The following is a 16,015-nucleotide window of genomic DNA, read 5'->3' on the forward strand; positions in this document are numbered from 1 at the left end:
CATGCCTGGTATCTATTGTAGCTTTGTCTTAGATTACACATTTGTTTAGAACAAACTTTTGGGAACCTGATGTCTGCTGTGTATTAGGATATGGTGATCCTAAGTCCAGGAATATGTAATTAACATATTCACAGATATATCATGAAAATTATACTAATCAGTTATCAATGAATTTGCCTTTTTGTTCCCTTTATTACAGGAATCATGGGTAAAGAAGGAAGACAAGCTGCAAGAAACAGTGACTATGCAATAGCTAGATTTAAATTTCTCTCCAAGTTGCTTTTTGTTCATGGTCATTTTTATTATATTAGAATAGCTACCCTTGTACAGTATTTTTTTTATAAGGTGAGTTTCATGGAGCTATTTTAAAATTTATTATTGACTGTAATTTGAGGCTTCAGTTGAAAGAATGCTATTACCATACAAGTTATTCTTAAAAATTGTTTCCATAAGTAAAAATAACAGTTTATGGAATATACTTTGATTACTAGTCATGCATTTAATTTGTACTGACAGAAAGCAAATCAGTGGTTACCTGGTGTCAAGGGTGCAGGTTATAGAACTGACTGGAAAGGGATATATAGAGAATTTCACATAATGGAAAAGTTACGTAGTTTGTTTGTGGTGGTTGTTACACAGGTGTATAAATTTGTCAAGACATAAAAAAATTTACACTTAAAACGGACACACTTTATGCAAATTAGAACTCGTTTAATTTGATTTAGTTGATGTTATTTTGTTTTCAATCAGTAATACTCATGTTTTGGGTTTTTTAAAATTTTTCTTTCCTCACCTGAGGACACGCCCTTTGATTCTAGGGAGAGAGGAAGGGAGGAGGAGAAACATTGATGTAGAGAGAACAGAGAAACATCAATTGTTTGCTTCTCATGTGTGCCCTGACCTGGGACCGAACCCACAACCTGTGCATGTGCCCTGACCAGGAATCAAACTCACAGCCTTTCAGTTTATGGGACGATGCTCCAATAAACTGAGCCACATTGGCCAGGGCTGAACCAGTAATACTTTTTAATTTAACTTAAATATGCTGGTTTCAAGCTGAGGTTCTAAATCTTTTTGTGCCATGAGTGAACATTTAGTAGTCTAGTGAGATGTATTAAGTGACTCAGCGTAAGGCTTTTGGATACATAAAATAAAATACATACATAAGATTACAAGGGACCTAATTATGTTGATGTACTACCTTTCTGTCTCTTGATCCTTTTGGGGAAGGTGGGATTCTATGGAACTCAAGTTAAGAGCCCCTTAGTACCAAGACATTTAATACACCTGTATGTCTTCTATTGTATATATACCTATAATTAATAGTTGCAAGCCAATGAAAGAACACAGGTAGATTGCATTTTGCTAATAAATGATGGTGGTAGGTTTTTTCCTAGCTTATATTTTTTATAGCTTTGCTGTGACATAGGTGTATTGAAATCAAAAGATGTTCTGATTGTTTCATTTATTCTGTTTTAAATTTTTTTTAGCATTTTAAAGCTATTTAGCCCTAAAGTTGAAGTAAAACTTATTGTACCGTATATGACAAGTATTGAATAATAATTGGAAAATGTAAATTAAAAATTATGGTATTGCTTGGCAATGATATGAGTCAATGGTATTTTATTCTGACATTTGCAGTGCTACTTAGAATACTACTAGACTTTTTAATAAAATGGGAGTTCTGTTTTGCCATTTTATCTGGACAAGTTCTTATGAGATCTTCTGTTTTCCATGTCAACTGAGATTGTGTTTCTGGATCATTAGCCATCTTTAAATGTTTTTTCTTTTAGACCTGAATATTTTAATTATTTCCATTTAATCTTGTTTTTCAGAATGTATGTTTTATCACACCCCAATTTTTATATCAGTTCTACTGTTTGTTTTCTCAACAAGTAAGTAAATAGAAGCTTTTGTTGTATACATTTAGAATAAAGTATGTGTGTTCAGCCTTTGATAGATACTTGGAGGGAATTTTTCATATTCCCACTGATAAGTAGATAAAACTTGTCTATTTAGTCAGTATAACATAATATTTATTCTTATTTTCAGTCTGAAGTGATGTTAATATCAAAATACATTTTAATTCTTGATACTTTTCAAAAAATGGATATTAACTCTTAACAGCTTAATAGAGAATTTTGGTAACTTTTTCAATTTATGTGTAATATTTCTATAAAATCCATATGAAGCCAAGGCAGAAAACTATTGAGAGAAAAAAAATCTCTTTGTTTTGACTCATAAAATATTTGTAGATTTGGAAGGAACCTTAGTGGTAGAGTCCAGGGATAACATACAGGTTTAATCTCAGAAACTAACTCTAATTTATAGGGACCTCCACCAGTGCTTTATGGAAAGGGGTTCTGAAGGTATAGACTCACAGAGAAAACCCTGTCTGTGATTAGCAGTAGCTGTAATGAGCTCATGGTGGTGGGTCTTCAGCTATACATGTCACATACTTCTCATTCCTAATCTACGCTGTCTGACTTTATTAAAAAAAGGAAATTGAAATACACAGAGATTTGGTAACTTGCCCAAGATCTCATAGCTAAGTTAATAACTAAATCATATTTAGACCTACTGCTTCTGATTAGAGCACCCTCTGAACATACCACACTATACATCTTTAATTGATCAAGATACTTCTTCAAATTTATTGAAGTAACAAGCACTTAATTATCTTTTTTTTTTTCTCAAGTTTTTTCTGTCCTTAACTGTTTTCTCTTGTTTACCTTTGGTAACTCCAAATTGTAAGTATCTGCTTAGTCACTGATTGCCAGTAACAGTGTTTGCTTACTTGAATGAAATAAATGCTATAAGAGCATATGACAAGATGAACTAACTTATTTTGATTGTTTCCAAGGAGTTTACAGTATAATTAAAGATGAAATATTAACAATAAGATCAATATGTGAAGCATAGGCAGAGTGCTAAGCAAATTAGTACTAACAGTAGTACACATGACTGTTTAGAGGAAGCTATCAAAAATATTCAAAGTTTCATGGATCATGCCTTAAAGGAAGTATACGTCTTAGATGTGAAGGCAAAACTGTGAAAGCAAGACTAAATGTGCAGCATATCAAAGGAACAGTAAAAACCGTTGCAACGTGTAGAATTATGTGAAGTTACATCACAGTGAATGACTTGTGGAGAATCTTGAAATGTAGGTCCAATTTACTGTAATTCCAGAATAATTTGACATAACAAAATACTCCAGTTCCCACAAAGAATATGAATCTATGAATATTTTATTTATATATATTTATATATATATATATGTTTATGTCAGAAACAGATTGGAATTATTAAAAAAGATTTTGGTATAAACTGAAATAAACATTTTTATGTTTATGTTTATATGCTTTGTTTTTGTATGCGTAAGTATAATCATACTACATAATTAGGATCTCAAAGTTCCTACTGATTTCTCTTTCTAGACGTTGTATGACAGCGTGTACCTGACTTTATACAACATCTGTTTTACTTCCCTGCCTATTCTGATATATAGTCTACTGGAACAGCATATAGACCCTCATGTATTACAGAACAAGCCCACCCTCTATCGGTAAGGATTTTCCAGTGTTAAACGTCCATAACAACTCTGATTGCAAGTAGTATATATAGCTAATCAATTTTTAACAGTACCTTAAAAATACATTGGGTAGTTTCTTAGTGATTAATACTTTACTAAGGAAAGTACTTTAGTTGTTGTATGGTTTCTAATTGTTGAACACAATAATTTTTCCAATATTTTTAGGAATGAACACTTCCATACTAGTAATGTATTAGGCAGTTGTATAATTTGCAGTTACTGTTGCAAGCCAGTAATATTCCATTTCATGTGCACAAATAAAGTTACTCGATAATTGGTTGTCTCTAGAGTTCCTTAAAAAATAGTTCATGTTCTAGCATTGCCAAGTTTATGAGTAATCGATGTAAAATATAGGGTTGGGGACATTAATTCTCATCCATTTCCCCTAAGTTAGTCCTGGTTCCACAGAACCAAGTAATCACAGGGATGTGGAGCCATTCCTCGGGACCAGCTTACAATTTCCACATCCATCTGACCTCCACTCTTACAGAGGTATTCAGTTATCCAGAAATGGTAATAACTTCACCTTGATTTGCCAGTATATCTAGGCCTGAGCTTGACCCAAGATTGGCAAAGACTCTTCTTGTCATAATAGCTATTGGTGGACATGAAGTTGATTGGGAATCTCAGTGCTGAACCTTACGCAAATGACTCCACTAAAAAGATCAGTCATGGCAGTGACTAAATGTTTACAACAGACTACAATACCAATAAATCACCTTTTTTTACAATTAAACTGAAGTATTATGTTTATATCATATTTCTTTATCAAATGAGAAAATGAATTTGAATGCATTATGTGAACAATAAGCTGTTAAATGGTTGTATGATTAATTACAAGTAGTATTGGGTTGACCAAAAAGTTTGTTTAGTTTTTTCCATAAAATAGTAGACACATTTTTTTATTTTCACCAATAACTTTATTGATTCCAATATTTTGGGTATGTTAGCTGTCTCCTGCATGGTATAACTATCGTTCTCAATTAATGTCTCCATTTGATTGCCATCATCCTCACTGGGTTGTCTACCCAATCACGGAGCATCGTTCATTGAGAAGTCTCCAGCACGAAACTTTGCAAACAACCCTTGACACATTCGATCAGTCACAGCACCTTCTTCATACACTGCACAAATCTTTTTTTGCGCTTCAGTTGCATTTTTATCTTTTTTGAAATAATAAAGCATAGTATGCCAAGCATGTTACATATTTTCTTCCATCTTCGATATTACAATGACTGCACAAAAATTCACCAGTTTCGGTGTTTTCTTTCTTTAATACACACTGATAGGAGAGCTCTCATAATACAGTCTTAACAAAATTGTTTCAAATGAAGTTAAAGACAACTGAGCGCTACTAGAGCCATCTTATGGAAAAAAACAAACTTTTTGGCCAACCAATAGTTGGTAAATTGGGGTTTATTCTTTCTGCCAATATTTTCAAACTTTAAAAATTGACTCTTTTTAAATTACAAAATTATAATTAAGTAGGTAAATAATAAATGTAAGTCCTAATATGTTCCTTTTTCTCCTTTGTTTTTAATTTACAGAGACATTAGTAAAAACCGTCAACTAAGCATGAAAACTTTTCTTTATTGGACCATCCTGGGTTTCAGTCATGCCTTTATCTTCTTTTTTGGATCCTATTTTCTAATGGGGAATGATATATCTCTGCTTGGAAATGGCCAGGTAAAATAGATAGGTTTTAAAAAATCATTCATTAATAATTTAATTCAGTTTTTGATAACTTTCTATTATAAAAAATGAAAGTTAAATTCAGTTTAAATTATAAAATTACAGATATTAAAATACAATTATAAAAAGGTTTTAAACCTTTTTACTTACTAAGATTTTATACAAATCAAGAATTTTTAAAAAGGCAATATAGTTTAATATTGAAATGAAACTCAAGGTACTAGGGAATTTTGCTATTCAAAAATGAATTAATACAAGGGAATGTTCATGCACCTGTGCTGTTCACTTCAGGATTATGTTTTAATAATAGCTACTGTTTATTTAGTGCTTACTTTTGTGCTAAGTGCTTTACCTTCCCCATATCCATTAATCCTCACAATAGGCCAGTTGGAGAAATAATATGACCCACCTTTTTTCGATGAGAAATGAGTATTTAGTGTTTCATTTTTTGCTTTTTAATTGCATGAATTTTTTTTTTTTTTTTTTTTTTTTTTGGTATGCTTAGGAAGTGCTATGATACTATTCAGTGCACACTAGCAATTTTTGAGGATGTTTTAAGTTACTATTTAAAATGGCCACTTTTTGGAAATATGAAAGTGGGAAAGAGTGTGACATAGTACGTTGTTACCGTGTCCTAATTGGAGTGCTCATGTCAAGGGACTCTTGGCAGAACTAGGCCTCTTTTTCTAAGCTTAGCAAGATAGGAGGAAAGGAAGCGACAGCAGTGATCCTAGGGTGGACTGGAAATGCTTGTCCCCTTTGGTTTCCCCTTTCCATTGGCAGTACTTAAGTTTTGCAAAATATATTTAGTGACACAGACATACAGGATTTACAAAGAGGTGAATATTAAGTTTTATCTGCTCTGCGAACATTCATTGAGGATTAACCATTCCTTTCAAATACAGTGCTAGCTTTTGGATGTATGAAAGTAATGAGCTTAGAGTCTTGTGAGGGATACAGAAAATAAGCAAATAAAATAATAAAATCTGCAAGCGCAGTGAAGGAAATGGGTCTCAATTGTAGAGAGCCTTGAATCATTCACATCTCTTCAGGATGTAGTGTAGGAAAATATATATTACTGCCACTTCACTTCTGAGGACATATTTAGCCTGATAGGGACAAAAAGAGGGATGACTATAGTTTGTGTTGCATTAAGACTACAGTACTTCCCAAATCATAACTACCTTTTATTGCTTGTACCAGGTATATAATATGTATTAGCCTATTAAATTGTAATAACCGTGTATGTGGAAAATGTCATCTATTACTTTTGCATATTAGACAGTTAAACTCAGGTTGAGAAAATTGCCTCAGGAGGCAAAATCACCCACTTTGAGAACCAACGGAGCAGTGGCTAAGGGCTCAGGGCTATGTCATCTTTTCTTTACCTGTACACAGGGTGAACTCATTCTTATGGTTTAATTACTGATTATATGCTGGAAACTCCCAAATTTACATCTCTGCCAGTCTCAGATTCAAATAAGTAACTACCTTCTCCACTCACAAGTCCCACTGGAATCTCAAACTTAATATAGCTAAAACAGAATTTATTTTTGTCTTTTGCAAACCTGGTCCCTTTCCACTTCTCCTTATTTAATAAATGCTACCTCCTTTTACCCAACTGCTCAGGCAGAAGTCTAGGTTGTTATTCTTGATTTCAATTCTCTCTCAATCCATATGCAGTTACATTGGTTTTGATGTTACACACATCCTAAGTGTTTACACTACTGCCCTTCTCCACATTGTCTAGATCATCATCATCATTTCTTTTCTGGGCCATAACAGCTACTTCCTCTTTGCTCCTGCTCCTTTTCTTCCCCTTGCTGCTGTCCTCTGTACAGCAGCCCACGTGATCTTTTAAAAATAAAAATATGATCATATATCCAAGGAGCTCCTCAAAATCATTAGTGATATATTCATTCAGGTCTGCTGAAACATCACAGACCTAAGAAGGGCTTTCTACCCACTTCTGTATAATGCCACCTCTCTCACCTTTCATCACTTCCTGGACCTCTGCTCTGTTTATTTTTCTTCATAACACTAATCTCTACTTCAAGGTATATATTTCTAGCTTTATTTATCTCTCTCATCCACTTGGTATAAGCTCCATGAGGATAGCAAGTTCATCTTATTTATCCCAAAGCCTGGAATGGTAACTGGCATATAAATCGTGTGGGCCAAAAAGTTCATTTAGTTTGTTCATATGGTAGCTCTTGTAGTGCTTAGTTGTCTTTAACTTCATTCAAAACGATTTTATTAGATTGTATTGTGACAGCTGTCTTATCGGTGTGCTGCATGTAAAAAAAAAAACAAAACTGGTGAATTTTTGTGCAGCCATTTTAGTATTGAAGATGAAAGAAAATATGCAACTTTTTCAGTGTATTATACTTTATTATTTCAAAAAAGGTAAAAACACAACTGAAACAAAAAAAGATTTGTGCAGATTTCTAGTCAAGATGGAGGCATAAACACGGGTCACCTTCTCATGCAACCAGAGAAAGAGTTACAGCTAGACCTCAAAACAAACAACACTCCCAACTGTCAGAAAATCGAGCTCTGTGGAAGTCCGACAACCAAGGATTGAAAGAAGCCACATTCATCCAAATGGGCAGGAGGGGCAGAGGTGCAGAGGTGCAGTGTGGTATGGAGAGGCAGTGGCAGCAGAACGGACCATCTCATATTCACGTGTGGTGGATAAAAATCGGGAGGGATACCTTGGGAACGAGCCATCCATGATGGCAAAGTGGGGGGAATTGGGATAACTGGAATAGCATAATCAATAAATATATATATATATTTTTTTAAAGATTTGTGCTTTCTGTGGAGAAGGTGCTTTGACTGATCGAACATGTCAAGTGGTTTGTGAAGTTTCTTGGTACTGTTGACATTGTGGCCAAAAAATTCTTTACTTTGGGGCTGTACTACGCATTGGAAGATGTTTAGCAGCGCCCTGCCCTCTACCCACTAGAAGTCAATAGCAAGAGATAACTGACATACTCAGAATATCCAAATCAATAAAGTTATTGGTGAAAATGAAAAACATGTCTTATTTTACAGAAAAAAACTAAACGTACTTTTTGACCAACCCAGTAGGTACTCAGTTACTAATAGTTGAGTGTACCAATGAATAATGAATAATTGTTTTTAATTTCGAATACAAGTCTGGCTTTATTAAATAACTAAGTAATAAATTCAGTTAGAAGTTATCCAGAAAACAAGCAGATAGTGGTAGTGTATTAAGCATCTGTCTCTTTTGAGCAAGGGCAGAGCTAGGTTTAGTATACCTAAACCTTACACATTTTGGCAGGTCGTTTTTAAGGGAAAAAAATACAAGTATAAATACAACCAATATAAATACAGCCAGAATATAAATAAATTCTGGGGTTTTTCGGGTCCCCCCCCATAAATGCTAATTAGAAATCTGTGGTAATAAAACAACCTTTTAAGTAATTTTCAAGCCAATGGTAAAGACTATGACTACTTTATAAACTAAATTAACATAAACTTCTGGTTGTGTTCTTACTTGTAAAACTTTACTCCTGACATTCTTTGGGGATTCTGCATTTTTAATAAACTGTGTAAGTTTTTGCTGTAAAGCCCAGGGAGATACTTTCTGACTGACATACACAGCATTTTTACAAGGAATCCTTTGAGGAGTAATTCTGTAGTTAATTCTCTCTCCTTTTAGGTATTGTTTTTTTTTTCTGTAATTTTTTTCCTGCTCTGCCTATGCTGTGTCCAGAAATAGAGTGGCAAGTTACCTGCTATAACTTATGGTTGGAATAGCTTCAGAAAATATTGTAGTGGTCAAACATCTCTTTAGTTTTTTCCATAAAATAAAAGACATTTTTCATTTTTACCAATAACTATTGATTTGCATAGTGAGTTTATCTGCTGTCTCCTACTATTGGCTTCTAGTGGTTAAAGACCAGGGGTGCTGCTAAACATCTTCCAATGCATAATTACAGCCCCACAGCAAAGAATTGTTTGGCTAAAATGTTGATAATACCAGCAACTTCACAAACCATTTTCAACACATTAGACGCCTTCTTCCATATACTGCATGAATCTTTTTTTTTGCGTTTCAATTGTGTTTTTACCTTTCTTGAAATAATAAAGCATAATACACTGAAAATGTTGTGTATTTTCTCCCATCTTCAATATTAAAATGGCTGCACAAAAATTCACCAATTTTGATAATTTTTTTTAAATACACACTGATAAGACAGCTGTCACAATACAACCTAACAAAGTTGTTTCAAATGATGTTAAAGACAACTAAGCACTATGAGAGCCATGGAAAGAAAAAGAATAACAACTTTATGGCCATCCCAATAACTGTGATCAAACAGGGTTTTCTTATTATTTTTACTGTGTGACAGGAATAAAGCATTTACTCTATCATTCTAAATAAAAACAATCTGTGCCACAGAATTCCAAACCAGTCTTGGGTTTCCAGTCTGATGATATGCAACGGATGATGATAATAAACATTGTCAAGTTTGTGGTGTTTCTTCACAGGCTGCTTTAACTTCACTCATCTAGTTACAGCTTTGAAATGTAACTGGCTTAAATAACGCAAGTGATTTTTAGTCAAGAGTGAAGTTACTTTTTGCCTTAGCATCATGGTGACACATAATGCAATAATGGTTTGTTCTTTTTGTTTAGATGTTTGGAAACTGGACATTTGGCACCTTGGTCTTCACGGTCATGGTCATTACTGTCACAGTAAAGGTATGGTACAGAAATTAGAAACATGGACAAATTTTGTGTCTGTATAATTCATAGTTAAATTTCTTTAGCCATAAGTAGATGTATTTCCTTTTTTAGTCATAAATAATTTCACTGATTGCTATTTAATAATTTATTTTCATTTTTGTCAAAAATCTTATTTAAGTTCATTATTTATAAAGCCTCCATGATTTTTATGGTTAAATAAAGGTTAATCCCACAGTAATCATCTCTGAAATTTTGCTTCTCTGTATAAAATGCAAGACAATAGAAGTTGTTTCAGACAATAGAGTTAAGAATTGTCATGAAATTTCAATGCTGTTTCCTCTGAGAAGAAAAATCCTATAAACTTTAATTGTTCAGTTTTCTTCTGTGATCCTTGTGTTAATATTTATCTTCTAAGAGAATTTGCCATAGGAACCTTAGTCACATTATAATTAACTCATTTGTGACTTTCATCCTAGAGGTTAAAGATATGCTATATTAAGAATTTTTTTAAAAAAATTTTTTTTAGATGGCTTTGGAAACTCACTTTTGGACCTGGATCAACCATTTTGTTACCTGGGGATCTATTATATTCTATTTTGTATTTTCTTTGTTTTATGGAGGGATTCTCTGGTGAGTGACTATACTGTCTTTTTGTTTGTTTTTTTCATTTACTGACTTTAGAAAAAGAGCAGAAGGCGGGGAAGCAGGGAAGGGGTGGGGGAGAGGGAGAAAGAGAGAAACATTGATATGTTTTTCCATTTACTTACGTATTCAGTGGTTTACTCTTGTATGTGCCCTGCCTGGGGATGGAACTCTTCAACCTTGGTGTACTGGGGCGACACTCGTAACCAGCTGAGCTACTCAACCAGGGCTGTTGAATTTTGTTTTAACAACTAAAGTCTGTCTTGTTTTATTAGTTATTCAATTAATTACTGGTTTCAAATTTTGAACATTATCTCAAACTTGTATTCCAGGTTAAAATTGTTAACCTTCAAATATTGTGGATTTATAGGATATGTTGATTTAAGAAACTGTCTTACCAGTTTCTAGTCTTATTAAGCCCATTTTCTTTCTTTGCAGGCCTTTTTCGAGCTCCCAGAATATGTATTTTGTATTTTTTCAGCTCCTATCAAGTGGTTCTGTTTGGTTTGCCATAATCCTCATGGTTGTAATATGTCTGTTTCTTGATATTGTGAAGAAAGTATTTGACAGGCAGCTCCATCCAACAAATACTGAAAAGGCGCAGGTAACCATTTTTATATACAAAACCTTTTATTTGGGGGCTTTAACTGTGAATAGCTGTCATTACAATTTTCTTATATTAGAAAATAGGAGATTCTCTACTTCTGTATTAAGCATTTTACAGTCTAAATCATGTTAAATCTGATATTTTTTAAGTTATTGTTTTTATTAATTGTATGACTCGACAAATTATAATCTTTTATATATTACATTGTTATTATACCACTTCAGCTTTTAAAGGTAAAACTATCATGTCCAGATAATAATAATAAATATGTTTTAAATAATATTGTCAAAGCATTCTATCAGACATATATAATTGGGATATATATCCATGTCTTTAGAAACATTAGAATTTGAGTAATACTCTTTCAGGTTATATTGTTTTCTGAAAAAAGAGTATAAAATAAGTTCTTTAACCTAAATAATTTTTAAAGAATGGATTTTTATAAAATATATTCTCTCACCAAACATTTAATAATAAATATTAAACTAAAGCAAATAGTAACAGTATGTTGCATAGTGTTTAAAAATATGGTCTTTAGGGCCTGATGTGACAGTTCCGTAGTTCAAAAGTTATGTCTACCACTTGGTAGTTCTGTGACTTGTAAGTCTCTCTGAATATCTACATGGGTAAGGTTATGATAGAAATGTCTATTTCATTATCTTTGTAATGAGGATTAAATAATGTCCAAACACACAGTAGGTGCTCAAGAAATTATAGCTATTTAGTTGAATGTGCTTTGTTTGCATATTTGATTTGTACGTGAGCTAGAAGTCTTATCTTAATTTGTCTTATTAACTATACCTTTTCATTGGATAGGTATCCTCAAGAATACATTCTTATTAACTTTTATGCCCCAGTGAACAGCGAGTTCATTATCATTTAGTTTTGCCGAGTTTGAGATTTTTTTCCTGTATATTTGCTACCTACCAAGCAAATTTTGTTTAAATTTTGGAAAATTAGTTACATATTCTACAAATAGAATTGTGCTCCCTAAGTAGTGATTTGAGTTAGGCTTCCTAAATGGTGCATTGATTTTAATTTCAGTTGATCATGGCAGCATTTTTTTAGGCTATATTTGCTTTGGTAATTCAGTCCTAAGCAATACACATTTTAATCCCATTGAATCAGCATAGGCCTCTGAAGTCTGACAGACTTAATTCAGAAACTGTTTTAACCATTTATAAAATGTATGTCTTTAATCAAGTTATTTTCCTAAGGCTCAATTTCCTCTGTACAATCAGAATAATTACTGTCTTACATGATTCTTAGAGATAGTGAATATAAAACACCTAACCCTGACCCTACATGTAGTAAGTCTTCAGTAAAAACATAATTATGAGGATGATGAGGATGTTGCTTTGTGATACTGATTCCAAGTACGGCTAAAAATTTTGCATAATCTGATTACTCTGTCTATGCATATATGTGTATCAGTAATGAAAACCATTTCTACTCTGCAATATATAATTCTTAAATATATGTCAGAAATGTGTACCTATCTTTTTTAATCTTAAGAGATAATATTTACAGTAACAGAATACTATTAATATATTTTCTATTACAGTTTTTCTAGACCTTTATGCAGAACACACATTGGTCTGCCCCCCTCTTGACCTATAAAGTTCTATTTCAACAAAATATGTTAATGACATCACTTTAAAAACTTTATTCTTCATAAAAGTAAATAATTAGATTTATTTATATTTACCCTTAGAAATTCTATAATCAGTGCATTTGCAAATTATGATGTATTTTCATAGAGATTTCTTCATAGCCTTTTTGATAGCCTGTTTCTAAAGAATTACATAGGATATATTTGGTACCTTAAGGTTGACCCTTAGGCAAAAAAAGGTTGAAAGTACTTGATATATATTGTAGTTCTCTTACCATAAGGTAAAATTGGTTAAAAATGGAATGTGCAGTAAAAGCAACCATTTTATCTGTGTATGAAAGCAGGTATAATGTTCCTATTTACCCCATTTTACTTTAAGTGACTTGACAAGTGTTCTGTTGTGGTCAAATCCAAAGAGGAAATCTGTACTTCTACTCAGGAATCTTTGTGGGGTTTTTTCCCTTAATCAGTATATGGCCATTCAGATCCCATGTGTGACATCATTCCTTTGCTGCCTTATACTTTCACTTCTGAGTTCAAATGATGAAGAAATGATTAGAAAGTTGTTAGGTACTTCATTGCTTACCAAAAGTAGCAAGAAAAATCCTATCAAAAGAAGAGTTGTCAGCATTTATTTTGAATCTTGTTTTCCTCCAGAATAACAGTGTGGTGTTATGAGGGAAGAAAGCCAGCAGCGCTACAAATGTCGGTCATGTATATGTACCATGTATGATATTTCCTACTCTTGTAGGAACAGATGTGTCTTTACAAAGCTTGTCCTGTGCCTGTCTCTTAGATGATGAATACAGCTCACTGACTTGTTGTGTGTCCCATCCCTTTTCTGTCCACTTATAGATGTACTCCAACACAGTCGCTTTAAGTGACGAGTTCATCGCACTGCAGCCATTGTCGAGGGCAAGGAATCAGCTGAGCAAACTTAGGTAGAGTAGGAGTAGAACCTTGTTAACTTCTGCATGCTAAAGGTCAATTAAACTATTAAAAGATGGGCAGAGGCATGAATTAAGAGTGGAGCATCTTTTGTTAGCACAGCTCTGTCTCTAATTTGACCTTTATTAAATGTATGTTTCAACCTAAAAATAAAAAATCCATTTCTTCATTGAGATTAAAATTTCAGCATAAAAACAGGACAGAGATCTATACCTTGTTATATATTTTCCACCTTAACTACCTTTTGTGGCACAATTCTAATGCTTCTGCTTGTCATATTCATATTTAAGAATGCTCCTGCATGTTGAGTAATTTAAGCTACCAAAATTCATCATAAAATCTAAAGTTTTAAGTTTCCGTTACTTGCAAGTGAGAGTTGCCCATTTTTTATCTTGCCTTAATCTGTGTTGTAAATTCATGTGCATATTTGTCTTTGTGCATTGTAATGACTGCTGAAGCATTTCATATCCTTGCTGCTGCTTAGTGCATCTATAAATTGAACATAAATTTTGTATCTCTTATATATACCTTTATCTCCACAGACAGATCCATTCTCTCATTTACCACAGGGAAAAAATAAACAAAACCCAGAAGTCTAGAGATATCTTTTGATGGAAGAGAATGAAAACTTAAATGTTAGAACTGTTGATATTAAGATACCAAATCTATATAGTATTATCTTTGACTCCAGTCTGTTTTGAAGAGAAAAAGTAATTTAACTAAAATATTTCTGTAGTTTTGGCACTCTTTGATTTCTCATTCTATCAGTATTTTGTGGATTCTTAAATATATATACACATATATATAATTCTTTTTTATTCTCAAAGTTTCTAATCCCTACATTCACTTGATCAAATAAATAGCTTTGACAAAGCACCACTTAAATAACTTCTTATTAAATAACTCTGTGAGTTCATAATTTTGAGCTGTTCTAAAGTTTTGCCAGACCTTTTGATTTTCTTATTTACCTTCAAGATTTTGAAATACTCTACTTTGAATTACAAAGTTGCAATAATTGTAGATGAATTTACAAGTGAGTGTTTAAGTGGTAGCCAACTAAAATTTATGTTTAAAACAAGAATTAAAATCAAAACAAATTTCACCTTGGTTGAGCCAAATATGTATATCACATTTTATTTGTATGTGCCTTTCTCAAAAGAGTGGATATTCATCACATTTTTGAACATCTAATTATTTTAACTCATAGGCAGTAGGAGAGCTCATTATTTGAAGAACACTCTGGCAAACTCTTGTCAAGTGAAGATAACTTTTGCATTAAGAATAATTGTAGTATTTTCATGAAATCATATTTTTATGTATCATACTCGCTTAAATCAAGCCCCAAAAAGAATGAGGTAGGGAGATCATAAACTAGAGGTCTCAGGCTCCATAATGGTATAACAAAGTGCTAAGCCGAGCATTCTTCTGTGAAAGAACACAGTGATAGCAGGATATTGGTCAGGTAGCCTTTGCTGCATGCCAGCCTCCTGTCAGGCGGCCTAAGAAAGTGAGAAGAGCCCTCTGGAGGAGACAGCGGGCCTGAACGCTAATGCTACCCTGGTAGTGCTCCCTGTATGTGCTAATCAGATTAGTTCACCTCGCTTAGCCTCCAGGTTATTTACCTATGAAGTGATCGTTTTGCACACTGTGATTTATTTACTTACTGTCAGCATCAGAGAAAAACAAAAAGAAGAAATACTGTGCTCAGCCAAAGGCCAGGCAGAAATAAGTTGCTTAAATGAGCAATGAGCGACCACTGGGTGGGCGTGAAGAACAGGTGCCTACCTACATCTCTCTACTGGTGCGCCCTATGAATTTTAAATACATCTTCGTTCTGAACTGCACTGAACAGCATTCCTGGGTGTTACCCATGGTAGCTTAATTGTGTCCAGAGAGGAAAAGGATACAGATATTAAGTATCCTTAAGAGCTTTCAAATCAGGGTAGTACCTCTTAAGAACCATTAACACAAAATTATTAGCACTTTTCTTTTGAATAAAATATTTTCCTCTCCCCAGAATTATAGGCAAAGCTATTGTAAAAAGCTGTCTTTACATAAACTTACTGTACTCTTAAAACCAAAGAATTCAACTACTTTATTTTTTTATATATATAAGAAATTCACCATAGTATTTTGTATAGAAATAGTTACTAGTCAGTCCTCAGACTGAGAAAATACAGAGAAATGAGGAAAATTTTGTTTT

General features: G+C 33.2%; 1 protein-coding gene across 3 annotated transcripts in view; it reads left to right on the forward strand.

The window, feature by feature from the left end:
* Positions 1–16,015, forward strand: part of ATP11B (ATPase phospholipid transporting 11B (putative)) — a 104,248-nt gene that overhangs the window by 71,846 nt on the left and 16,387 nt on the right. For 2 of the 3 annotated variants that reach the window (XM_054581029.1, XM_054581039.1), the window contains exons 22-29: positions 200–345; positions 1,836–1,895; positions 3,438–3,565; positions 5,140–5,278; positions 9,953–10,018; positions 10,530–10,633; positions 11,084–11,249; positions 13,720–13,805. In XM_054581029.1, coding sequence (XP_054437004.1) covers positions 200–345; positions 1,836–1,895; positions 3,438–3,565; positions 5,140–5,278; positions 9,953–10,018; positions 10,530–10,633; positions 11,084–11,249; positions 13,720–13,805 — 895 coding nt within the window. The remainder of the gene's footprint in view (positions 1–199; positions 346–1,835; positions 1,896–3,437; positions 3,566–5,139; positions 5,279–9,952; positions 10,019–10,529; positions 10,634–11,083; positions 11,250–13,719; positions 13,806–16,015) is intronic. The other variant, XM_054581021.1, reaches the window with a different exon arrangement.

This window comes from Pteronotus mesoamericanus, unplaced genomic scaffold (assembly GCF_021234165.1).
Source record: "Pteronotus mesoamericanus isolate MK-2021 breed Mesoamerican mustached bat unplaced genomic scaffold, CSHL_Meso_final contig_116, whole genome shotgun sequence".
In the NCBI taxonomy this organism is placed as follows: Eukaryota; Metazoa; Chordata; class Mammalia; order Chiroptera; family Mormoopidae; genus Pteronotus; species Pteronotus mesoamericanus.